General features: G+C 41.4%; 1 protein-coding gene across 8 annotated transcripts in view; it reads left to right on the plus strand.

The window, feature by feature from the left end:
- The window catches only part of ACOXL (acyl-CoA oxidase like), a 356238-nt gene that overhangs the window by 162110 nt on the left and 167969 nt on the right, over positions 1–26159 (plus strand). For all 8 annotated transcript variants that reach the window (XM_025868175.2, XM_025868174.2, XM_025868176.2 and 5 more), the window contains one exon: positions 12720–12836. In XM_025868175.2, the coding sequence (XP_025723960.1) occupies positions 12720–12836 (117 nt within the window). The remainder of the gene's footprint in view (positions 1–12719; positions 12837–26159) is intronic.

Genomic DNA, 26159 nt, shown 5'->3' on the forward strand with positions numbered 1-26159 from the left:
GGCAGATGCCATGCAGCGGACTGAGGACTAGCCACAAGAGGAAGCTTCGGCAGGAAAGAGGAGTGAGGGAAGAAGCAAGGGGGATGGCAGGCCAGGCAGGTTAAGCAGGTGGTAGATACGTGAGTTAAATACCCCTTGTCTTTCTGTGTTCTTCTCTCCTGCTTTCACTTCTAGGTGCCCCAATGGATCAGCCTTGCTGCCGACCTCTGTACAACTTTGAACCTCTGTGAATCTTCTCATGTCCTCCTTAATATTATGCCAAGCAGCTTCGGCGTCCCCGCCTGGTTTATTGTAGGCCATCATCATACGCAAGCTGCAAGGAGCTATCCCAGTGACATAGTAGGGTGGCTGCAGGTGTTGATGCTGAGTCACAGGAGGGGCCTCCTACGCCCACAAATGCTCTCCTTGTCCAGCCTTATATTTTGCACACCCGTTTCAGCACTCCTGCGATCACTCCCACACGTCTTCTCCTAATTCCCGCCAGGGCTTGCTAGCCGCCTCTTCTTTCAGTGCGTAGACTGTCCCCGAGCAGGAGCCGCATTCCTCTGCTGTCAGTGTCCATTTTATTTTTTTTATGATATTAATATATCTGCACTTTAACACACATTAACCATGTAGTATTTCCTTATTTATAGATAGATTATTATCAAATTAGCAGTACATCTTTGAGAGATTTTTTATTGGAGGAAACATGACATTTATATATTAACATCTATGATGATCTTCTTTCACTCTCTGTTTCTTTCTTTTTTATGTATATGGAAGCTAAATAAATCTAGTGTTACCAGTCAATTACTATACTTTTAACTGAATTTCAAATCTAAATATGTCATGTTTAGAAACTTACAATAGGACTTTACATTTCTTGGTAGATAGAGTAGATGTACTTTTCTCTAATCTTCCCACTAAGGACAACTGAAAAGCCTGGACATTATATATAAAACAAACATACACAGACCTGGAAAGGTGGAGACAAGAAAGCAGACCAACTAGGATCTTGAGACCTGAGAAATGACACCGTGGGGAGTTCCCTTGTTCTTTTTTGCCTCGTATATCCCAGACTGCATGCTGAGAAAGCTGAAAACCCAGTAACACCAATGAGAACAAACAAACAAAAGAAAAATAAAAGGCCCAGCTAAGTCTGTGTTCTTTAGCCAAAGGACCAAAAAAGGACATTTAACAAGCTAAAACTTTTAGACAATACGGTTCTACTTGTCAAACATCGCTGAAAGAACTGTGGTCCCACCCCACACATGCCAAAAGGGCTAAGTGGGGGGCCTAGAGTTGCACCAACTCTGCCACCATGGTGTATCAGAGAAGGCCAGCAGGGAGCTGGGAATTTCAAAGGAAGGAAACAGGTGCCATCCCTGTGTTGTCAATAGAGACCATGTGGAGAGCCTGGACATCTACCTTTACCCTCTTTCCACCTCTTGCTGTAGTGATGTTAGAGGAGCCTGAGTAGAAAGTTAGAACTTTCACTACTACTTACCAATAATGGCACCCCACCCATAGCCATGTCAGTGGAGACTACATGGGAAGCTAGAACTCCCACCCCTATACAACAAGAAGAGCTCACCCCATCACTTGGGTGTCAGTGGAGGCCATCTGGGGAATCTAGACTTCTACCTCCACTTGTAAATAATGAGTCTTTCCTGCCACAGTAGTGTCAGAGAAATTCGGAAGGTTTAAGTAAGACCCAGAGTCTTGCAATATAACATGAAAGTGTAATGTACCTTCCATTAAAAAATTGCTTGTCATACCAAGAATCATGAAGATCTCAAACTGAATGACAAAAGGTAATAAATAGGTGACAACACTGAGAAGACAAAGGTGTTAGAATAATCTGAAAAATGTTTTAAAGAAGCCATCATAAAAATGCTTCAAACAGCAATTACAAGCACACTTGAAATATGGAAAAAAAGAAAGTCTTGACAAAGAAATAGTCTAAGCAAAGAAATAAAAGATATAAAGAAGAACCAAGTGGAAATTTTAGAACAGAAAAATATAATAACCTAAGTAAAAAACCCAGCTGTTGGTCTTAACAGCAGAAGGGAAGGGGCAAAGAATTGGTGAACTGGAAGATAAAGCAATGGAAATTACCCAATCAGGAAACAAAAACAACAACTGTACAGATAGATAACTCAAGAATGATTTTTAAAAAATGTTTAAGTAGGGCGCCTGGGTGGCTCAGATGGTTAAGTGTCTGCCTTCGGCTCAGGTCATGATCCCAGGGTCCTGGGATCGAGTACTGCATCAGGCTCCCTGCTCCTTGGGAGCCTGCTTCTCCCTCAGCCTCTCTCTCTCACTCTCTCTCTGTCTGTCTCTCATGAATAAATAAATAAAATCTTAAAAAAAATAAAAAAAATAAAAAATGTTTAAGTAATCTAAAGAAAAATAAGAAAAATAAAACAGAAATGAAAAACAGAGGGAACAAAACAACAAAAAGTCAGACTTAAGCCTTAATACATTAATAATTACATTAAATGTAAATGGTTTAAGTAAGTCTAAAAAACAGAACTTGGCAAAGTAGATTTTAAAATATGAATAAACTCTATGTCATCTGTAAGAAACTCACTTCAAATATAATCATATATGCACATTGAATGTGAAAGAATGAAAAAAGATACATTATGCAAAGATTAACCAAAGAAAAGCAGGAGTGGCTTTATTAATTTCATATAAAGTAGACTTCAGATCAAAGAAAGTTATCAAAGATAAAAGGACATTTAATATTGTCAAAGACAAGGAAGGACATTTAATAATGATAAAAAGAGTCAATTCATCAAAGATATAGCAATCCTAAATGTGCATGTAAAACACAACAGGCTGAAAAATACAAGAAGTAAAAACTGATAGAACTGGAAGGAGAAATAGACCAATCCACAATTATAGTGGGAGATTTCAACATCCTTCTTTCAACAATTCATGTGACAACTAGACAGAACATCAGCAAAGATATAGAAAACTCAACAATGCTATCAACCAATAGGACATTTATAAACATATAAACATCAACATTATAAAACACTTCACCAAACAAAAGCAGAGTACATATTCATTTCAAGTGCCTAACATTACCAAGATAGATCATATAAGATGTACCATAAAAGAAACTGCAACAAATTTTTCAACATTGAAGTCATACAGAGTGTGTTTTCTGACCACAGTGTATTCAAAATAGAAATCTGTAACAGAAAGATAACAGGAAAGACGTCTAAAACTTGCAAACGAAACAGCACACTTCTAAATAACTGTAGTAAAAAGAGGAACTCTCAAGCACAATTTTTAAAAATACACTGAACCAGATAGAAATGAAAATGCAATATATCAAAATTTGTGTGACACAGCTAAAGCAGTTCTGGGAGGGAAAGCTATAGCACTAAATGCATACATTAGAAAAGTCTCAAATCAATATCTCAGCTCCACCTCAGATTAATATGTAAGCACTCCTTTTAACCTAGAAAGAACAAAATAAACTGAAAGGAAGAAGAAGGAATGAAATAATAAAGTTAAGAGCAGAAATCAATGAAATTGAAGATGGAAAAATAGAGAATATCAATGAAGCAAAGAGCTGGTTCTTTGAAAAGATCAATAAAATTAACAAACCTCTAGCAAGACTGTCAAAAAAATAAGATAGAAAGCACAAATTACTAATATTAGGAATGAAATGGGATATTACTATAGACATTGAAAACATCAAAAGGGTAATAAGGGAATACTAGGAACAGCTTTGTAAACATAAATGTGGAAACTGATAAAAGGGATCAATGCTTCAAAAAAACATGAAATGCCACATTTTACCCAATATTTAAGACAAATTGAATAACCCTATAATTATTTAGGAAACTGAATTAGTAATTTTAAAACTCCTAAAAAAAATCTCCGAGCCAGATGATTTTATTGAATCCTACCAAACATCTAAAGAAGAATGAATAATAATTCTATACAACTCTTCTAGAAAATGGAAGAGGAAGAAACGCTTTCCAATTCATTTTATGAAACCAGTCATATCCCAATCCTAAAACCAAACTAAGACAATATAATAAAAGGAAACTATAGAACAATATTCCTCAGAATATAGATACAAGAATCCTTAGCTTTCACTGCACATACGTGGTGGCCTGGTTTGCTCTCTGCAGGATGACAGCAGGCTCTGGATGGCTGTTGGGGCAGGCAGGATGTACATATACCCTGCACCTGCCATATAGTGGAGAGGAGGCTGGCTCCCAAAGTGGTTGGCCCTTTTGCTTCCTCAGTCTAATAGCTGAGGTGCTGGAGGCTTCTGCAGTATCTCTGCAGTGGTGCTGATGATGGAAAACTTTCTCTATATATAATTTTTTAAAATATGAAAATAATTCAACAGTGAAATTATTAGCCCACCCCAGGCAGTCTCAGCTATAATTTATGGCTCCACATCTCCCACCATTGTAATTTTGTTTTGCATTCATTAGGATATGATTTTTTTTTTAAAGAACAATCTCAAGGAATCACAGTTCTGATGACTAACATTAACCACCATGTCACTCATAGATATTACTGAGGCTGTTATTCTGAAAAGTAAACTAATTTCCCTTGTGTGGGAACCATCTGAATAACATTCACATTCCTCTGTAGGGTAGGCTGATTGACTCTGGAAAGAACCTGCTGCTTCTATGGCAACCTGATGTGCTGGAAGGCTCTGCCCACCCCAGCTTCTCTGGTTTTATTTTGTCCAGCTTGTTTTCCTTCCCTGGAATTCAGGAAGAAGAAAATTGGCTGGTGTTCTTGGGTACATAAAAGTGGCAGGTGCTTTTAGAAAGCTTCATATGCTTTCCAAAGCACACACACACACAAATATACCCACACACACAATTTTTCTAACACACCAGTAAGCAGCTTATTTTCTCTACTGTCAGCAATTTCATTATCTTTAGGGTTGGGTGGAAGAGACTTTTCACCCCATAACTTTTTTTTTTAACAACAGTTTTAGGGGTGCAGAATACATTGTTGCTTTGTTTGGGTTAAAGGAAACAGAATGCTTTTTGGGGGAAATATTAAAATGACTTTTCTAGAACAAGGATGAGCAGAGGAGAAGGTAATTACCTTCTTGGGATAATGGTAGTGACTGTGATGATGACACCTGCTAAGCCTTGAAGACCTCCTATGTGTCAGGCATGGTACTAAACACATGTGGGCAATATCTCACTTAGTCCTTACCATCATTGTCAGCCTCATTTTATGGGCTCAACGAGTTTGTGTAACTTGCTCAGGTTAACATAGCTGGTGTCAGAGTCTGTATGCAAACCAAGTTTGTCTGATCCAAAGCCTGGGTTTTAACCACTATCTCCTGCCTCCCCTCCTGTGATGCCTGGGGTGATGTGATGTTGACTTGGTCCCAGGATGGCAAGCATGAGGCACCAGAAGAGGTTAAGAACAAGTTCAGTGAGAGGCAGCCAGGTTCATTGGTGTTTATTATGAAGGAGTTTGAACTTCTGTGTGTTCGGTCAGAGCCACTCTTGTCTGTGTCATTGAACCCTCACGGAAGAACCTGGAATGGGCCAATCTTCAGATTCAGAGTGACCCAGGCCTGGCTGTCTATTGGACCTTCATGGTCAGGGTATAATGGTTATAATCCAAGATTATAATGTTGGCCAGAAGTGGCCCACTCAATGGAAATAATGGGGACCACACTGCAGGTTTACTCTGCCTTGTGTTGTCTCTTATCTGAAAGGTTTCTGGTGTCTCCACTGGGGTCATCCATCCACTGGTGGGAGGAATGGCCTGATCCTAATCCCTTATGGTTCTGCAGCCTGCTCCATTTGGCACTACTCTTCCAGTGCTAATTTACAAGGTGAACAGTATTTGCAGTCTGGGTAGCCGAATGTTAGTCCCTGCTTGGCACAGGCCATGACTTTAGACCCACAGGTTTTCTGTTGGGGAAGGACTTTATATTCCTGGAGTTTTGATTTGGTTAACCTTCGAGAAAGAAAAAAAAAGAGCCTGATGTTTTAATGCAGGATTGCTTTGTCAGAACCCAAGGACAAACTAAATGCTCAGTTTAAAAAAAAAATAACAAGAGTTATGTGCAGCCAGGCCCCTTTCATAATCCCAAGCTTGACCCCAGGGTGGGGTTGGTTGGGATTGGGTGTGGGGAGGCTTGGTGTCAGGGTGTTTGTTGACATTACTTGATAATAAGAAACCAGGTTTTTACATGTTGGCTGGACAGCTGAACCAAATCTGCTGGGTCTAACCTGTGGCATTAAAATATCCTGCTTTGCAATGTCCACAATAGCCAAACTGTGGAAAGAGCCAAGATGTCCATCGACAGATGAATGGATAAAGAAGAGGTGGTATATATACACAATGGAATATTATGCGGCCATCAAAAGGAATGAGATCTTGCCATTTGCAACGACGTGGATGGAACTGGAGGGTGTTATGCTGAGTGAAATAAGTCAATCAGAGAAAGACATGTATCATATGACCTCACTGATATGAGGAATTCTTAATCTCAGGAAACAAACTGAGGGTTGGTGGAGTGGTGGGGGGTGGGAGAGATGGGGTGGCTGGGTGATAGACATCGGGGAGGGTATGTGCTATGGCGAGCGCTGTGAATTGAACAAGACTGTTGAGTCACAGATCTGTACTTCTGAAGCAAATAATGCAATATATGTTAAGAAAAAAAAAAGAAGAAGATAGCAGGAGGGGAAGAATGAAGGGGAGTAAGTCAGAGGGGGAGACGAACCATGAGAGACAATGGACTCTGAAAAACAAACTGAGGGTTCTAGAGGGGAGGAGGGTGGGGGGATGGGTTAGCCTGGTGATGGGTATCAAAGAGGGCACATTCTGTGTGGAGCACTGCGTGTTATGCACAAACAATGAATCATGGAACACTACATCAAGAACTAATGATGTAATGTATGGTGATTAACAAAACAATAAAATTTAAAAAAAATCCTGCTTTGTAACATAGTTTCTCTGTGGGTTTCTATGTCCAGGAGCATCTCAGAGAAGGGGAAAAACAGGGATTGATGGGCTGTGGGCTCTCTGAGTGGTTGGAGGGTCTCTGTTGGGGACCAGTGGGAATGGGGTGCAGTGGTCCATCTGTGGGGCATTCACAGGCTCCCTTGAAGCCTGTCTGGGGCCGAGATTAATGAGGAAAGGTGGCCACAGGGAGTGTGGCCTGGGCCCAGGAATTTGCTCAGCTTTTGTCTGCAGAGGTCAGCACTTTGACAGTGAAGGAGGAAGGTTTTGTCCTTCCTCCTTCTGGCAGCAGGGATGCCTGTGAACCAGCTTCTACCAAGAAGTCTCAGGGTCAAGGGCGAGGCCCAGCCACAGATCTCCCCTCCTTCTTCCAATTTGACTGGATGTCATTCAGAGTGGACTGAGGCAATGATGCTGCAGAGCAGGAAACATGTGAAGCAATTATCTTTTTAGTAGGTCACTGGCCTCCTTTGGGAGAAGAGACCAGAGGGAGATGGGAAGGCAGGCAGCATGGCCTCCCCCAGAGGCTGCGCGCGCAGTAGCTGCATTGGTGATTAATAGCCGTGTCACTTTCCATGAATGTTGCTTTAAGCAGCCGTGTTCAAAATTGAGTGGGAATGAAATAAAACAACCCAAAATAGATGTTTCCTCTATTCCTTATGAGTTGCTGGAATCCAGAAATAGCTTTTCAAATCTATAATTTTAAATGGCATCATTCACAGCATTCCCTGAGCTGCGGCTTTATTTTCACATGGATGTTGCTGTGTGCACATGCATCACTTTTTGTTTTTTAAAGAGCATGAAAAATTTGAGCTCAGTGACTTTGAGGCTTTTTCGGCACTGAAATAAAAATTATGATTACAGAGAAAAATACAGCCTTTACATGTGCTTTTAAAGAAAAATAGTAACCTAGCGGTGGAAAAGGACAGGAAGAATATTGTGCCCATACAGATCATAAACTGGAGCAATAAAAAGGTCTGGCAGGCAGTAATTGCTGGCCAGCTGCAGGGATTACAGCCCTGTGAGCTGTGTTCAGGGCAGTCTGCCAGGACGCTGGCAACCGGAAGTCGGGCCTGGACCATCACAACCCTCAGTGCCATTGCTGCGTCTGAGAGCATAAACAGGAGGGTGACCACACAGCAGCAGGGCAGGGTACCTGCACTGGCCATGCCCTCTCAGAGCACAGGGACTTGAGGCCCCCTCTCTCTGCTGTCTCTGTTGGAGCCAGGCTGCCAGTTTGGAGGCTGATAGTGGCAGTCACAGGGATGACCTCTGGCTGCATCTCTGGGCAAGAGAAGGGTCACTAGACTTTAGTATCACTTTGCCCTAGGGAAGCCAAAGAACACATCTGATGGGTGAGGAGCCAGAGGGAAACCTTAGCTCAAAGCTTTGGGGACTGTCACTGTCTTGGGCCAGAGAGAGGGAGGTAAGGTGGGTGGTGCTGTGTGCCTTCTGTGCACTCATTTCTTCTAGTTCCTGGCACAAAAACAAAAACAAAAACAAAAAACAACAAAACAAACCAGCAGTGGGGTGGGCTGGTGGGCATAAGGACGAGGTGGATCCCTCATCTTTTTTGCTTCTTCCATCCCTGTCCTAACTGCCTGCTCGCTCCCACTCAGCACTCCAGTGTCTGACCATTGGCCTTTTATTGGGACATCTCTAAGTAAACATTCAAAGGAGACATGGAAGGGTGGGTGGGTGGAGAAGTTGGGTTGGAACTGCTGGGAGATAGCGGGACATTCCATCTGTCATCTTGACTTCTCTTTCCTGAGTACACACACCCGGCCAAGCTGGGGCACATCAAGACAGAATAGGCTGGCCCAGTAGGTTTTAATATTGTTCAGGTATGGTGAGGCCAACAGATCAGGGGATGACCGCCATTGAAAAGATAGCTTGTTACAGTTCCCAAGAGGAGGGGCTGTGCTATGCCATGCAAGGCCATAGGGGGAAGCACCAGGGATGGTTAAGAGCCAGGAGCAAGGGGGAAACATGGACAAGAGCCTTTATTGTGGTTTCTGTGAGAAAGGATAGGAAAGGAAGGGCAAGCAGGCTAAGCAGGTTTAGGATTGGCTAGTTTGAATAATTTCAGAAGGTTCTGAAGCATAAGGGCTGTCCCTTGTTGTCTGGTACCTAGTCCTGGGGGATAATGGCCCAGAGTAAAAGATAAAAGGTGGTTGGGGATGTGGGCTCTGGATTGGTGAGTTTGCATGTGAAAGATGGATGGGCAGAGTAGTCCTTTGCTCTCTGTAGGCATTGGCTAGCCTTGGGAGGGCCAGTCCCTCAAGGGTCAGTAAAGAAGGCTCCAGAAGCAACGCATCAAAACATGTGGTCAATACAGGTTGCACATGACACCAGCATGAAAGGTAGAAGTACTCCCATGGGGGAGGAATAACAGGTGGAATGCTCAGGGCATTCTGAGAAGTTGCTTCCTGCTTTGATTGGTTTGGTTTGGTTTTTGAAGGGGCATGTCACGAATGGGAGAAAGTGTCAATGGGAGGAGAGGACATTTGGCTAAGCCACCAAACATATGATGTGTGGCAGCCAAGTGAGGTTGGCTGAGTGCCTTGCCTGGACAGAGGCCCGGGACGGGAAGTGTCTGAAGGGGCTTAGCAGGAAAAACAGTTGGGGCACTCAAGTAAGGCCAAAGTAGGCTCTTGAATGCCAAGCTGAAGCATTTGGATTTCATGCTGTATGAGCTGGCCAGAGCTGTTCTGTTTTTGCTCTCTAGTTCTGTTGATGAATTCATAGACTCATAGAGAATGCCTATACCTGGCCGTATATCATAATCCCAGAACTTAATTAACAGGTTAGGATGCTGATGTAAATTTATTGTGGATGAAAAAAAGAAATCCCCTGTGGCAGGGGTTGAAGACTCAGTGCCTCCCAGGCCTGCAGGTAATGTCAGCAAGCAGAAAGGGCTCTGGGGACCCTGGGGAACAGCCATGCCCCAAACGGAGGAGTCAGCAGCTTCTGAGCTCCAGCAGATCAGATCATGGGAATGGGGTCCAGAATTGTCAGATCTTCCTAGTTTTCTTTTTTTTTTTTAAGATTTTATTTATTTATTCGAGAGAGAGAGAATGAGAGATAGAGAGCACGAGAGGGAAGAGGGTCAGAGGGAGAAGCAGACTCCCCGCCGAGCAGGGAGCACAATGTGGGACTCGATCCCGGGACTCCAGGATCATGACCTGAGCCGAAGGCAGTCGCTTAACCAACTGAGCCACCCAGGCACCCTGATCTTCCTAGTTTTCAAGAAAAGCTGGAAATTCAGAGTCTTGTGTAATCTCCCGAGTTTTGTGAAATTGCCTGATAAGTCTGCAGCAACTCACTAGCGAAACTCCTTCCTCCCTAACAGCACAAGAAAAGGCCTGAGCCCTGCCACATGGACTCCTGGTGGCCTCTTTCTGCTCTGCACCTGTCATCCTAATTGAACCGTGAGGGTCAAAAAGGAAATGGGACAGTTAGAAGGTGTGCCTGAATTGGGAAACTGAGGCACACCAGGTCAGGGGTCAGATCTGGCATCCGAAGACTTTCCCTGAGGTCTTAAGTGAGCCACTCTGTTGTGCTTCATCTACATTTCCTCATTGGGAAAATTCATTCATTCATTCATTCATGCTGTGTATGGGGCCAAGGCAAAACACTTCACACATAAAAACAGAAAATTTGATGGGATGCTGTCTAAAGCAGTATTGCTATTGTAATTACTTTATAGCAAAACCAAAACTAAAAGGTGTTGTGACCAGGTATGGTGAGGCCATAGCTGGTGCTGTGTGGGTGAAGTTCCTTCTAGGAGCACATTAGGAAATACTGGTGATTGACAGAGTGGGGTGAGTGGGGGCGGTACATGCAGGGCTTTCCTGCCATGTCACCTGGTCTAGTTCTCTCTCTGTCCAGGGCTGTGAGCTCAATAGCTGGGCCTTGGCCTCCTTGACCCTGGTGGGCACCCAGAGCCTAAACGGGTGCTGACACAGAGCAGGTGTGTATATGTCTCCCAGAGGAGTGAGTCTCGTGTGGCAGTGAACCCCTTCAGTACACAAAATTTTAGCCACAGCGAGCATAGAGAAAGCTACAGGGTAATCATAACATTCACAAATAGAAGTTAAGAGAGTGCTGACAAATGGAATTTTAAATGACCTGATGTCGGGATGATGCCATTGTTGGATCTGTGTTTTCTCACTGGTTTCGCATGCTGCAGCAGAAGCTGAGAGGTTTCCCTACAGGCTGTCGGGCCTCATTGGGCGCCGTGCCTCACTGGCGTTGGAGAACGCTGGGACGGACCGAGGGCCAAGCTGGGGAGCGATCCTCAGGCAGGATGTGGACACCTTTCTGTGCGGAACTGCAGGGGGGATTTAGGTGGGCTGAAAGCAATGACCTGCCTGTGAATCCGACAGGAGCACCAGGGTTAGCGTTGCCTCCTTGTTGAGAATGTCCTTTTGAAATATGTCCTGGGATATTGCTCCCGTCCTATTAATTATGTCACAGACTTAAAAACTGAATAATTAATGATCACGGGGCACTTGGAACAACCAACTGCGGGGTGGTTAGACTGTGCCTGGGGAAGTCTGTGCGCATAGACGACAAGCCTGTGCTCACAAAGCTCGAAAGCAGCCGCCCGTGGGTGTGCCTCTGGTCATGCGTGTCTTCACCCCCTCCCACCCACACAACAGGGACTATGAATTCTAGACATTGTATGCACTAAGAAGATCACGGTGTCCTTCTTTTAAGAACAAATAAAGACAATATTAAGGCATCAAGTTATGTTTAAGAAAGTCTATCAAATATAAACATTCTTAAGCATTGCTGTTTCCCATCTCTCCTTGTGAGGGATAGATAGATGTCCTCACTTCACTGGTGCCTGGAGCACGAGCCTGCTCTGCCTGTTGGATAACAGAGTACCGTGTGTACCCGTATGTGCATGCACTTGTGTGTGTGTGTGTGTTTGCAGGCATGTGTGTGTGAGACCTTCTTTCAAAAATCAGTATGAAGGTCAGAGACGTTCAAAGATAGGAGGCTGCCAAGCCCAGCACTGTGGAGCCTCACAGGGTTGGGGAGGGGGTGACTTTCGACAGGCCCGGCCCTTTGCAGTCTGCTGCCAAGGGACTCCGGGAGATTAGTCCATGGGTGTTGCCTGTGGGGATAATCCCAGCCACTTCATGAACCGCTCTGAGGAAGGCCTCCATTCGCCCCGGTACCATTGCCTCAGAGCGAAATGCAGCCGCTGTTCCTAAAGCACAGGATTTAAGGCAGGATGTGAACACCTTTCTGTGCGGAACTGCAGGGGGGATTTAGGTGGGCTGAAAGTAATGACCTGCCTGTGAATCTGACAGGAACACCGGGGTTAGCGTTGCCTCCTTGTTGAGAATGTCCTTTTGAAATATGTCCTAGGATATTGCTCCTGTCCTATTAATTATGTCACAAACTTAAAAGCTGAATAATTAATGATCATGGGGCACTTGGAACATAAAATGCCATGTAAATGTTAAGGAGTAAAAATTACTCTGTGTGTTAATTAAATAGATAGGCTGCTTTAAAAATATTCCATGGTGGGAAGATTAATTTCCAGAAGAGCTGAAAAGCTTTTTGTTGGACTGTCCTAAGAAACTTTTGATATCTAATTATCTTAACCACATTTTAGGAGACTCAGGCATTCTGTATCCTGAAGCATTTGAAAGGCAAATGGCTGCTTGACATGTTTAACTCAGGAAACGAAGTTGCCTATTGAATTTTGGTAAAAATTGTGTCTGCTTAATTCTCTCTAGCCGGAGGCAGTTTGGGCCTAAAGCCAAGGAAGAAGTCAAGATCATTGAGCACCAAACACAGACCCTTCGGCTGATGCCTCACCTGGCCACAGCTTTGGCCTTGACCTTTGCCAGCAGGTGAGTTGGCTCTCAGGGTTTGCTTTCTAAAGAGGAATGTGAGGTCCTGCTTGGCATTAATAAGGAGCGAGGAGAGAAGCAGGCAGGGGCTTTGTCTTCGAACTGGGAGCAGGAAAGGGTCTGTAGTTAAAATCTGATGCTCATGGGGTGCCTGGGTGGCTCAGTTGGTTAAGCGACTGCCTTCGGCTCAGGTCATGATCCTGGAGTCCCGGGATCAAGTCCCGCACAGCGGGCTCCCTCCTCAGCAGGGAGTCTGTTTCTCCCTCTGACCCTCCCCCCTTTCATGTGCTCTCTTTCTCTCAAATAAATAAATAAATAAAATTTTAAAAAAATCTGATGCTCAGGTTAAAAGTGATGTCCGAATCTATATCCAGGTAGATGGGACCCACAGAGAATTTGAGAAGCCTTGAACCAGGATTTCTCCACAGTTTCTGAAAGAAACAGACTTGGCTGTTAAAATTTCTCTACCTCTGACAAAGGTTTTAAAGATTTTATTTATTTGACAGAGAGAGACAAAGCGAGAGAGGGAACATAAGCAGGGGGAGTGGGAGAGGGAGAAGCAGGCTTCCCGCTGAGCAGGGAGCCCGATGCGGGGCTCGATCCCAGGACACTGAGATCATGACCTGATCCGAAGGCAGACGCTTAACGACTGAGCCACCCAGGCATCCCTGACAAAGGTTTTAATTTAAAGTTTTCAAAAATAGGTCACAGTGTATGCATGTGTAGGGAGGGAGGTAGGAGTCAGGCTATTGAATAAAATAGCGGCAATAGTACTATAAATTCACATGGAGCTTTGCATTTTATAGCAGGTTTCATCTATGCCTCTCAGCTATTCTTCCTCAAAGCCTGGGGAAGTTGCCTGGGCAGTTGTGTGTCATCCCATCTTCTAACGATCAGAAAATTGGGGATTTGCCTAAGATCACAGGGCCTGGGAATAGATGCACTGGGAATATAACTCCAAACTTTGGACGCTTATCCTGTGTTCTTTCCTGCCTATGCAATCCTGCTTCATAGGGTATTAATTTCTGAGTAATTTAGAATTGGCATATGTCTGAAATTTACTGCACCGATGGCTAAGCTGGTGTCAGGGTTGATATAAGGAAGGTAATCAGGGAGGCCCTGCCAGTCTGGTGTGCTGCTGGCTTGTGGGGCTGCCTGGCTACGCTGGCCTGGCTGGGAGGGGCTTGGTTGGGCGCACCTCTGCACTCAAGCCTGGGATTCCAGGGTTCTCAAACAGCAAATCCTGCAGACTGAGCTTCAGGTAACACAAAGATCAATCTATCTAAGCCACCCAGAAGAAAATGTGAATCACTCATATCCAACCTCTTACTTAAAATATTTTTGAATGCTTTTTGAGATTGAATTAGCATATGGTAAAATGTACAGATTTTAGGGTATAGTTCAATGACAAGCATATACCCTTGTGTAACGAACACTCAAACCAAATATAAAACATTTCCATCTTTGCAGTTGGCCTTCACCTCACCGCCACAGCAGGGACAACTACCTTTGTGAGTTCTAGCCCCATAGCTTACTTTGGTCAATTCTTAAACTTCATGTAAATGGGAACACACAGTATGTATTTTTTGTCCACTTCATTTCATTCAACATAATGTCTTAATGTTCCTCAATGTCGTTGATACTTTGTTAATTTTTAGTGCTGAGTAGTAACACTGAATTAACCACAATTTTTTAATCCATTCTCCCAGGGCTGAACATTTGGGTTGTGTCTGGTCTTTTAGCTGCAGTGAAAAAGACACAGTGAATATTCTTGTACAAGTCTGTCATTTTTCTTAGGGTAAATACCTAGAGAGGACTTGCTGGGTAACTGGGTGTGTGTGTATGTCTAACTTTATAGAAACTGCCATTTTTCAGAGAGGTAGTACCATTTTATACTCATTTGAGCAATGCATGAGAGTTCTGGTTACTCGATAAACTGAGATATTTTAAGTATCTCAAAACTGTTACCAAAAAATCAGGTTGTATGAGTCATCAAGTCTGCTCTTATTCAAAATTGTCTTGGCTGTTTTAACTTGTCTGGGCACTTTGCATTTCCATATAAAATTTTGGACCTGCTTATCAGGTTTGTTTGTTTTTTTTAAACAAAAAGCCTGATTGTATTTGTGATTGCATGGAATCTATTAAGCAATTTGGCAGTGCTGGGTCTTTCAAATCCAGGAAGGTGGTTTATCTCTCTATTTATACAGGAATTTAATTTTTCTTCACATATTTTATAGTTTACAGTGTAGGGATCTTTCACATTTTTTACTAAATTTATTCAAATGGAATTGCTTTTTAAAATTTAATTACCAATTGTTTCTTAACGTCATATAGAAATGTAATTGAATCTTTTATATTGACCTCCTATATTCTCATAAATTCACTTATTAGATCTAGTATATTTTCTCTCTATATAATCACATCACATGTATATGAAGAGAGTTTTACTTCTTCCTTGCCAATATTTATGCTTTTTAAAAATTCTTTTTTTTGTCTTGTTGGACTAAGACCTCCGTTACAATATTGAATAGCGATGGTGAGAGTGAACATCCTTATTTTGTTCCAGATTTTAGAGGATAAGCATTCAGTATATCCTCATTAAGTGTGAAAATTCACTGCAGGATTTTTGTGGGTGCCTTTTTTTTTAAAGATTTTTTATTTATTTTTTGACAGAGAGAGACACAGCGAGAGAGGGAACACAAGCAGGGGGAGTGGGAGAGGGAGAAGCAGGCTCCCTGTGGTCCAGGGAACCTGACGCGGGGCTCGATCCCAGGACTCTGGGATCATGACCTGAGCCGAAGGCAGATGCTTAACGATTGAGCCACTCAGGTGCCCTGTGGGTGCCTTTTAATAGGCCGAGGAAGTTCCCTTCTACTCCTAGTTGGCTGAATATTTTTATCATGGATGTTGGATTTTGACTTAATTTTTCCCTCTATTTAGCTGATCGTGTGAGATTTCTTCATTCTATTAATGAAATGAGTTACATTGATTACTTTTCAAATGTGAGGCTGATTTGCATTCTTTTAAATCCTTGGTCATAATGTATTATAATATTTTTATATTATTGGATACAAATTGGTAATGTTTGTATAAGGATTTTTGTGTTTGTACTTGTGAAGAATATAATTTTCTTTCCTTTGAGATGTCCTTATTAGGTTTTGGTATAAGGGTTATAACTGTCCTCATAATGTGACTAGGAAAGTGGTCCCTTCTCCTATACTTTCTCAAGGAGTTTTTACAAGATTGGTATTATTTCTTAGATTTGGTAGTATTTACTAAGAAGCCATCTGGACATTTTTTTTTTAATAGGAAGATTTTTGATTACTCTGTTAACTTCCTTAACAAATATGAATCTTAAGATTACCAAGTTCTTCTCTGTCAGTTTTGCTAATTTGTGTTTTTCCAGGAATTTGTCCTTTTCCTCTAATTTGTAAAAATGTATCTAAGTTGTTAATAATATTTCCTTATTATAATATTAGTATCTGTAGGAGCTGTAGTGATGACCCTTTTTATTCCTAATATAGTTTTTGGCTTTTTTTAGGGGTCAATTTTTCTAGACGTTTATCAGTTTTGTTAATCTTTTCAAATAATATACTTTTGTCTTGAATGCTTTTCTTACATTTTTGTCCATTTTCTGTTATTGATTTAATTTCTTGTCTTTATTATTTTCTCAGTTCTGTCTAGTTGGGGATTAATTTGCTTTCTTTTTCTAGCTTCTAGCTCATTGGTCTAAAACCTTTCTTTATAAAATAAAAATGTAGTATTAAAAAATTTCTGCTAACTTTGTTTTGTGTATTTTTAAGCTTTGTTATTTCGCACCTTCAGATTTTGGTTTATTATGTCTTCTAGAGGAATTTAGCCTGTTATATTCATTAAATGTTTCTCTTTGTTTCTGGTAATTTTTTTTGTCTTGAAGTCTACTTTCTTTGCTATATTGTTATAACCCTACCAGTTTTCTAATGCCTAGTGTTTTCATGGTCTATCTCTTCCCACCCTTTTATTTTAACCGATCTGTCATTATATCAACCTACATGTGCCATTGTGAGATGTTTATAAATAACATATGGTGAGGTCCTGCTTTTTATCCAATTTGATAATCTTTTAATTTGGAATGTTAAGCTCATTTTTATTTACTGTAATTCCTAATAAGTCTACCATTTTGTTACTTGCTCTGTTCTCTCTTTTCTCGGTTTTTCATTCCCTCTTTCTTTTTCCTAGTGAATACTGTAAGTATTGTAATATGCATCCTTATCTTGCCAGTACCCACCTTGAATTGGCATTATACCACTTTATAGATAATGTGAACTTGTAAGACTATAATTCTTTCTTTTGAGGGGGGTTATTATTTTTTTAGTATTTCATTTTATCTCTTGTCAGCTTTTACCTGTGTTTCTTTTTCCCAAGAATCTGGAGTATGTGTATTTAAGCTACTTAGGTGATTCTACTGAACAGAGCTGAGAATCACAGGAGCTTTTTGGGAAGCTTCTTAGTGTGACCTGGAAGTAAACTTCACTAACAGGTAAAAGGCAGTAATATTATATTATTACGAAGACTTAAAGTGGATCAAAATAACCTGATATAAAACCTGATAATTTTTCACTTGCATGGCAAAGGAAAATAAAACTCTTCTTTGAATTTTTTGCCCAGTGGTTTATTTGTAACTATTACAAAGAGGCAAGAGTATCTACACATTGACTTCTTTGTCCACTATTCACAATCCATGACACAGGAAGTTAATAGACCACATAACAAAGAGTTACCCTATTTTCTACATTTATAAGTTTATATATATACACAATGCATCTTTATGTATGACAGAAGTGTGATATATACAGCATGTTTCCTTTTTCTTCAGCTCTATTTAGTTTTTAGTTTGATTTAAGCTTAATTTACCTTGATTTTATAAGTGCAATATTGCTACTGTTAGTAAACATTAAAGTTTCTCTTGATTTTAGGGAGATACCCTCCAAATGCCAACATCAGAGAAATAGAGAAGTCACAATTCTAGCCTAAGGTTTCAAGGGGAGAAATGAAAGGTGATTAATGGAAATTAATTAATAAACAGTCACGGAATCCTAAAAAAAAAAAAATCACAGAATCCTTACCATGTGCCATGCAGGGGTAACACAGTACTGAACAGGACAGGGTCAGGTCCCCGCCTCATCAAGCTGTCAATCTAATTGACCCTAGGACCTTCCAGGTTTTCCTGACCTTCACCGCCTTTGCACCCTCTGTGGTTTCTGGCCTTGCTCAGGGTCCCCATTGTGGTTCTGTTGCTCCTCCCTCTTTGTTTCTTTCTCTATCCCCCATTGCAGCAGGGGGTTGACCCACTGAAAATCTGGTTACTGGAATCTTCTGGAAGAAACACTTCATCGGGGGGAAGAGGTTTTCTGTGTCTTAAAACAAGCCCAGAGAGAAGCCGGTGTTTTCTGTGACATATTTTGGCTTCCCTGTTTCTCTCTAGTTTATAGCCCCAGTTGCCCCTTCGCTGACTTGTGAGGAAATAGTTCAATGAACCTGGTTGTAATGTGGCAAAATCTTATACTAAGTATACCTCTCCCCACTTCACACCCATTTTTTTAAAAAGGTTATCAGACCTTGCTTCTAGGCCCCACCTCCAAATTCCCAAGGGCATAGTGCTGCCAATCAACTGGCTTCAAGGGTCAGGGTCTGGGTAACCTCAGCTTTGATGAAGTAGATGTTTATTCAATGTGCTGGGTCCTCCTCAAGCACAGAGAAATACTCATAAGAGTAGTCTAGACTTTAAGTGTATGGGTCTGGAGTTAGGTGAGCAAGAAAAACAGACCACCAGCTAGGTCGGCTGGCCCTGCCTTTCCTCCCTTCTAATGTGATAAAACATGAATAGTTAGACTTTACTTCACGGTTAAAAGCAGGTAATAGAAACGAGGTGGGATGGCTTCTTCCAGGGCACATGTGTTTATGTATTTAGTAACTACAGGGTGCCTTGCTAGTAGGTTTACCAGGTAAAATACAGTCGCTCAAATTTGAATTTTAGATGCCCAGTGGACAATTTTTTAGTCTAAGTATATCCCAATACTTAAACTAGAAATTATGCACTGTTTATCTGAAATTCACATTTAAACGGGCATCCTCTGTTTCTGTTTGTCAAATCTGGTGGCCCTGCTCACTAGGCTAGTGCTGGGGTCAGGCATGACCCCTACCACATGGGGCCTGCAGTGCCCTGTCTGGGGCTTGGCAGTAGCAGGTTGGCAGGCTACTCACCCTCGTCTTTACCCCCTTTCTTCCCAATTGCCTCCGTCGGCCTGGGGACAGGGAGGGCCTGCTAGCCCCTGTAGTGAGCCCAACCAACCCCACTCTGCATCACCCACATTGTCTTGCCTTTAACAAGGAGGGAAGGAAACCTGATGTCTTTTGGGGCTTGTTCAGTCCAGGAAGGGATGGGACCCTTCTCCCCACCGGCTGCTCAGCTGCTGGGCAGTGGGACTGACCGATGAAGTAAGGGCTGGCGTGGTGAAAGCCTCTGAGAAAAATGATGGGCTCCTGAGGAGCCTACCAGGGCTTTTCTCCCTGCCCCCCCCTCCCCCCCCCCCCCCCCCCCGCCCCAGAGCTGGCAGACACGTCTCCTCCTCCCTTTATTACATGACCATTGTGTCAGGCACCTTCCAGGCCCTGAGGGCTCAGCAGCCAACAGTCCTGCCTGAGTGGCGCCTGTGACTGGGTAGGATTCCTGTTTATTGCCTTTGGCCATGGGTGCCACCCTTAAGTTTCTTGTTAACCTCTTCCCCTGGGGCCCGGGATATCCAAGACCTGCTTCCCACTGCTGAGTGCCGATGGTGCCCTGCATACTTCCTGGCTCAGGGGCATCCTGGTGGGCACTTGGCATGTGGGTCTTGCTGGACGTGTATACTGCACTGCCCGGGTCATGCCCTCTATGTTCTTATCCATTGACTGTGATGGTAGAACGCCTCCTGTTGTGGCCATTAGTGCTCAGTAAGTGTTGGTTGTTGTTGCTTACCATCACCCCGGGGACTCAATTGTCCTACCCCCACCCCACCAATTACTACATTCTGGAAAGTTTGTCTCCTGTGTGGAGATTACTCAAGGCCCTCCCTCCTTCGTACCTCACCTGGGCCCTACCCAGCTCCCCTTCATGCACCCTGCCCCTCACAGGGGCAGGTCCTCATCAAACCCATCCTCCACAAGCAACCACACTTAAATAGAATCTGAACTCCCACTTGACTGCTGGGACCCTCCCAGGGCCTCCCAGTGTCTTCCTCTGTGTCTTCTCGTCTCCATGTTGAGCTCTGTACTCAGCCCCTGCCCTACTTTGGCTTTCCTCACAAGCAGCCTCACCACCTTGTCTCCACATGCATCTCTCACATCTTTGTCTTCCTTCCCCTGACAGCTCATAGTCATCTTTTGAGATCTAGTTCAGGATGTCATCTCCTCCAAGATACCTTCTCTGAGTCTCTCCTAGAATAAGGAGCTCCCTGATAAGCTTCTTGCTGCAGCCAGAAACATCTTATCATTGTACTGTTACCCTTGGATTATGGTTGTGAATTCTTTGTGCATAGAAATTGTGGATCCTTAATTTGGCATCTCCACATCTAAGAGTGCCTGGCTCTCTGCACGGGTTGCTTCAACTGACCCGAATGAAATTGTCTTGTGTCATTACATCGCACTTGGCCATGACGCTGCTTGGAGCTTTGCTTCCAAACTTTCTGTTGGTCCCTGAAGCAGAAGTTCCATGATGTGAAGGAGTTCGTCCAAGAGCTAGCTGGTCAGGGCAGTTGGTAGCTGATACCTCTCCTGGGAATCATTTAGTGGAATTTGCTACAAAAATGAACTTCCTAGCTTTTAATGTCAGTATTTTAAGTGTACCAGCCAAAAGGAATATTTTGGGTCTGCCTTGCCTCTTATTTATTCCAGGTCAAATGGGTAGCTGAGGCAGCCCAGGCTGGGTTCTGGGCCAGCAGGGGCCATAGCACTGTCGCTGTTAGCTTTCAGTTGGATTTAGTCATTGTCTCTGGCAATCTCTTTTTACCCAACATCTTTAAGAATGAAATTTCAACAATAACTAACACATATCCAATTGCTTATCATGTATCACACACTGTCCTTAATAACTTCTTTTTTTTAATTTAATTTTATTATGTTATGTTAATCACCATGCAATACATCATTAGTTTGGTGATCCATGCTTCATTGTTTTCATATAACACCCAGTGCTCCATGCAGTACGTGCCCTCCTTAATACCCATCACCGGGCTAACCAGTCCCCCCTCTCCCTTCCCCTCTAAAACCCTGTTTGTTTCTCCGAGTCCACAGTCTCTCATGGTTCATGTCTCCCTCCGATTTCCCCCCCATTTCTCCCTTCCTTCTCCTAATGTCCTCCATGCTGTTCCTTATGTTCCACGAATAAGTGAAACCATATGATAATTGTCTTTCTCTGCTTGACTTATTTCACTTAGCATCATCTCCTCCACTCCCACCCATGTTGATGTAAAAGTTGGGTATTCATCCTCTCTGATGGCTGAGTAATATTCCATTGTATCTATGGACCACATCTGCTTTATCCATTCATCTGTTGAAGGGCATCTCAGCTCTTTGCACAGTTTGGCTATTGCAGACATTGCTGCTATGAACACTGCGGGGCATATGGCCCTTCTTTTCACTACATCTGTGTCTTTGGGGTAAATACCCAGGAGTGTCTTTAGTAACTTCTTTAACACTGCAAGACAATTCACCAAGTTTCTTTTTGTTTTGTTTTGTTTTTTTTTAAGATTTTATTTATTTATTTGAGAGAGAGAGAATGAGAGACAGAGAGCACGAGAGGGAAGAGGGTCAGAGGGAGAAGCAGACTCCCCGCCGAGCAGGGATCCCGATGTGGGACTTGATCTCGGGACTCCAGGATCATGACCTGAGCCGAAGGCCGTCGCTTAACCAACTGAGCCACCCAGGCGCCCTTCTCTTTGTTTTTTAAGTGATGTTTCCATAGCACCTAGAACTGCGCCTGGCACAAAGTAAGATTTCATTGATATTTATGCAATAAATGAATGGACAGAATGACACTTCATGGCTTCAAAAACTCACCAAAGTCCTGTCCCTGTCAAAGAATGGAGTTCAGGATGGGTAAGGAATTAAGATATTCCTTAGCAAATGAACACCACCATTTGTGCATTGAACTGTGTTTTTAATATAATCCTGAAATCTTATTGCCCAAAAGTCTTACTTGCTGTTTTTATGTAAAGCAGAATTTTGTAAATTGAATCCTGCCCTCTCACTGACTTAACAGTTTTAGAGATACTCTATCTGCATTTCTCCTGAATCTTACCCTGAGGGTGGGTTCTAATAATTCAAGTGGATGTAACCTGTAAACAAATACCTCACATTTCTAGAGGCATTGCCTATAAAATAAACATATTTAGAAATGAATAATTTTTCCACAGAATCCTGAAATCTTAATTTATCTTCTGGGTCACTTTGAGTTTCTTATATCAGATTTTCCTAAGATATGTACCTTCTGGACTTTAACATACCCTGCATACAGAAAGCTTCTCAGTTCCTCTTTGCAAGGAGACGTGGGGTATGATAAAGAATAAGAGTCACTGGGGACCCCTCTCTGTCTGGCAGAGGGAGGCTCTCCCTCAGCAGGGCCCATGTCCTGTGAGTTTTAAGTAAAATCACAGGCCAGCATTGCAAAGAAATCTCACCAGACCCCTGCTAGGAGAGAGTCTCATGAGTCTTTCTTTTCTTAAAGCCAATTTATTTCTTATTTCTCACCCATTTCTACCCTAGACAAGGTCTAGGGCTGTGTGTCAGCAGGGAGTCATATATACATTTTTTCAAATGGTCAGCTCTGAGATTCTCTGAGAATCATTGTATGGCAGTCGCAGTCCAGGACATGGGTAATGGTACCATAGCATAGATTGAGAATGCTATAAACTTTCTCAGGGCACTGGCACATTATTTGTCATGAAAAGAGCATGATGTTTAGGACTAGAGAGTCCTGGGTTTGTATCCTAGCTCTGTCCTGCTCTGGGAGACCTTGACTTAGGTGTGTAATCTCAGCTGGACCTCTGTTTCCCCACCTGTAAAGTGGGGATATGATTTCCTATTTCATGGGGTTGTCATAAGGATGAAATTAGATGATAAATGCAGAAGCTCTTTGCTTGTAGTAGTTGCTCAATACAATTCAGTTTTTCTTCATCTAAGTGCCAGTTAAACAAATGATGATTTCCCTGTTTTTCCATTTGTCCCAACTCAATGGTTTCAGTTATGAGGTTTGATAGCAGACTTGCCTATTTGCTATAGAATGAGGCCCAGTGCAACAACTTTTGCATGTTTGGGTTTCATTAAGGAAACAAGGATATTCAGACATTGCAAGATTATCCTATGGATAGAAACAGGTAAATAAATACCTTGAGCCAAAATTGATTTTGTCATTAAGGAAATGAAAAGGCAAGCCACAGAATGGGAGGAAACGTTTGCAATACATATATCTGACACTGGGATATTATCTAGAATATTCAGTAACACTGAAAATACAATTCAACTAAAAATTAGCTGAGCAAGCCAATAGAATATGCACAAAAGATTCGGGTGGACACTTGACAAAAGAAAATATATGAATGATCAGCCAAGGCATACATGAAAAGATGCTAGTTATCAGGGAAATGCAAATTCAAACCATGAAGAGACACGATTACATATCCAATAGATTGACTAATGTTAAAAAGACCAGTTATTGGCAGACGTGGGAACAACTAGAACTCTCCTACACTGCGGGTAGGAATGTAAAATTGCATAACCACTTTGGAAAACTGGCAGTTTCTTAAAAAGTTAAAAATATATCTACCGTATGACCCAGTCACTTCCCTCCTACATATTTACTGAAGGAAAATAAAGACATATGTCTCCTCTAAGATTTTTACATGAATTTCCATAGTGTTTTCTTTGTAATAGCCCTAAACTGGAAACAAGCAAAATGTTCATCAACAGTGAATGCAAAAATGAAGTGTAATATATGCGTTGCATAGAATGGAATTCTAGTCAGCAATAAAAAGGAACAGCTACTAATACATGCTACAGTATGGATGAATCTTAAAAACAATGTGCTGATGGAAAGAAGCAAGACATAACATACTGTATAATCTTATTTACATAAAATGTAAACTAATCTCTAGTAACAAACAGTGGGTTAGTGGTTGACTGGAGATGAGGATCAATCAAGGAAGGGATAGACTGTAAAAAGGCATGAGACATTTTTTGGAAGGTATTGGAAATGTTCTGTAGCTTGATTCTAATATTAGTCTCATGGGTATGTACAGTTGTCAAAATTCGTTAAATGGCATGCTTTGAATGAATGCAGTCTGTTGTAAAATAAATTATCTTCAATAATGTTGATAAGGTAAAAAGATAAATTGTTTATTTAAAGCAAAAATAACAATGAATTTTATAACATATGTAGAAGATATAGATAGATAGGTAGATAGATATTAAATAATTTCAACAGTAGCACCGTGGATGGGAGAATGAAATGGAAGTGTATTGTTGTATTATTGTAAGGTTCTTTGATTATCTGAGAAGTGGTATAACATTATTTGAAGGAAGAACATGTTAGGTTAAAGATGCATATTTTAGACCATAAAAATCACTATAAAACATAAAAGTAACATAGCTAAAACTCTAACAGTGGAATACTAAAACCTAAGCAACTGATCAAAAGAAGACAGGAGCAGAAGGAAAAGAGAACAAAGAACATATGGGATAAATAGAGAGGAAAACTACAAGATAATAGTTTCAAACTCAATCATGTTGATAATTACATTAGGTGTAAATGGTTTAAACACTCCTATTTAATTAGCTGACTGTCAGACATGATAAAAAAATCAAGACTGAACTAGATGCTTGCTATAAGAAACCCACCTAAAATATAAAGACAAATAGATTAAAAGTGTGAGAATAAAACCTTTACACCTGCGAACATTAACCATAAGAGAGCTTGAGTGGATATGTTAATATTAGATAAAGTAGACTTCAGAAAAAAGAATATCAACAGAGATAAAGAGGAACATTTCATAACGACAAAGCAGTCTACTCATCAGAAAGACATAACAATCTAAATGTTCATGGTCTCACAAAATGGCCTCAAAATACATGAAGCAAAAATGGAAAGTATTGAAAGGAGAAATTAACAAATCCAAAATTATAGTTGCAAACATCAGTCATTCTCTTTGAGTAATTGATATAATAAGTAGTAATTGATATAATAAACAGTAATGATATAAAACATATGAACATTACTAATGAACTTGACTTAAAAGAAATTTATAGGGGAGGGGAGTGGGGGGATGGGTTAGCCTGGTGATGGGTATTAAAGAGGGCACGTTCCACATGGAGCACTGGGTGTTATACACAAACAACGAATCATGGAACACTACATCGAAAACTAATGATGTAATGTATGTGATTAACATAACAATAAAAAATTAAAGAAAAAAGGGAAAAAAAGAAATTTATAGAATATCCCAACAACAGCAGAATGCACATTCTTTTCTTATTTTATTTTATTTAAGTATAATTAACATACAGTGTTATATTAGTCTCAGGTGTACAATATATGTATGATTCAACAATTCTATACATTTCTCAGTGCTCATCAAGATAAGCATACTCTTAATCCCTTTTACCTATTTTATTCATTCCCCCAGCCATCTCCCCTTTGGTAACCACCAGATTGTTTTCTATAGTTAAGAGTCTGGTTTTTTTTTTTTTGTCTTTTTTTTCTTTGTTCACTTGTTTTACTTCTTAAATTCTACATATGAATGAAATCATATGGGATATATCTTTCTCTGACAACAGTTTACTAAGCATTAAACCCTCTGGGTCCATCCATCTTGTTGCAAATGGTGAGATTTCATTCTTTTTACGGCTGAATAATATTCCATTTTATATATATACACTACATCTTCTTTATCCATTCATCTATTGATGGATGCCTTTGTTGCTTCCATATCTTGGCTATTGTAAATAATGCTGCAGTAAACTCAGGGGTGCATATATCTTTTTGAATTAGTGTTTTCATTTTCTTTGGATAAATGCCCAGTAGTGGAATTATTGCATCATATGGTATTCCTATTTTTATTTTTTGAGGGGCTGCCATACTGTTTTCCACAGTGGTTGCACGAATTTGCATTCTCACAAACATTGCACAAGAGTTCCTTTTTCTCCCCATCCTTGCCAACACTTGCTATTTCTTATGTTTTTTTATTTTAGCCATAATGACAGGTGTATAGTGATATCTCATTGTGGTTGTGATTTGCATTTTCCTGATGATTT

Source organism: Callorhinus ursinus, unplaced genomic scaffold (genome assembly GCF_003265705.2).
Source record: "Callorhinus ursinus isolate GAN/ISIS: 27379988/994484 unplaced genomic scaffold, GSC_fseal_2.0 scaffold10, whole genome shotgun sequence".
In the NCBI taxonomy this organism is placed as follows: domain Eukaryota; kingdom Metazoa; phylum Chordata; class Mammalia; order Carnivora; family Otariidae; genus Callorhinus; species Callorhinus ursinus.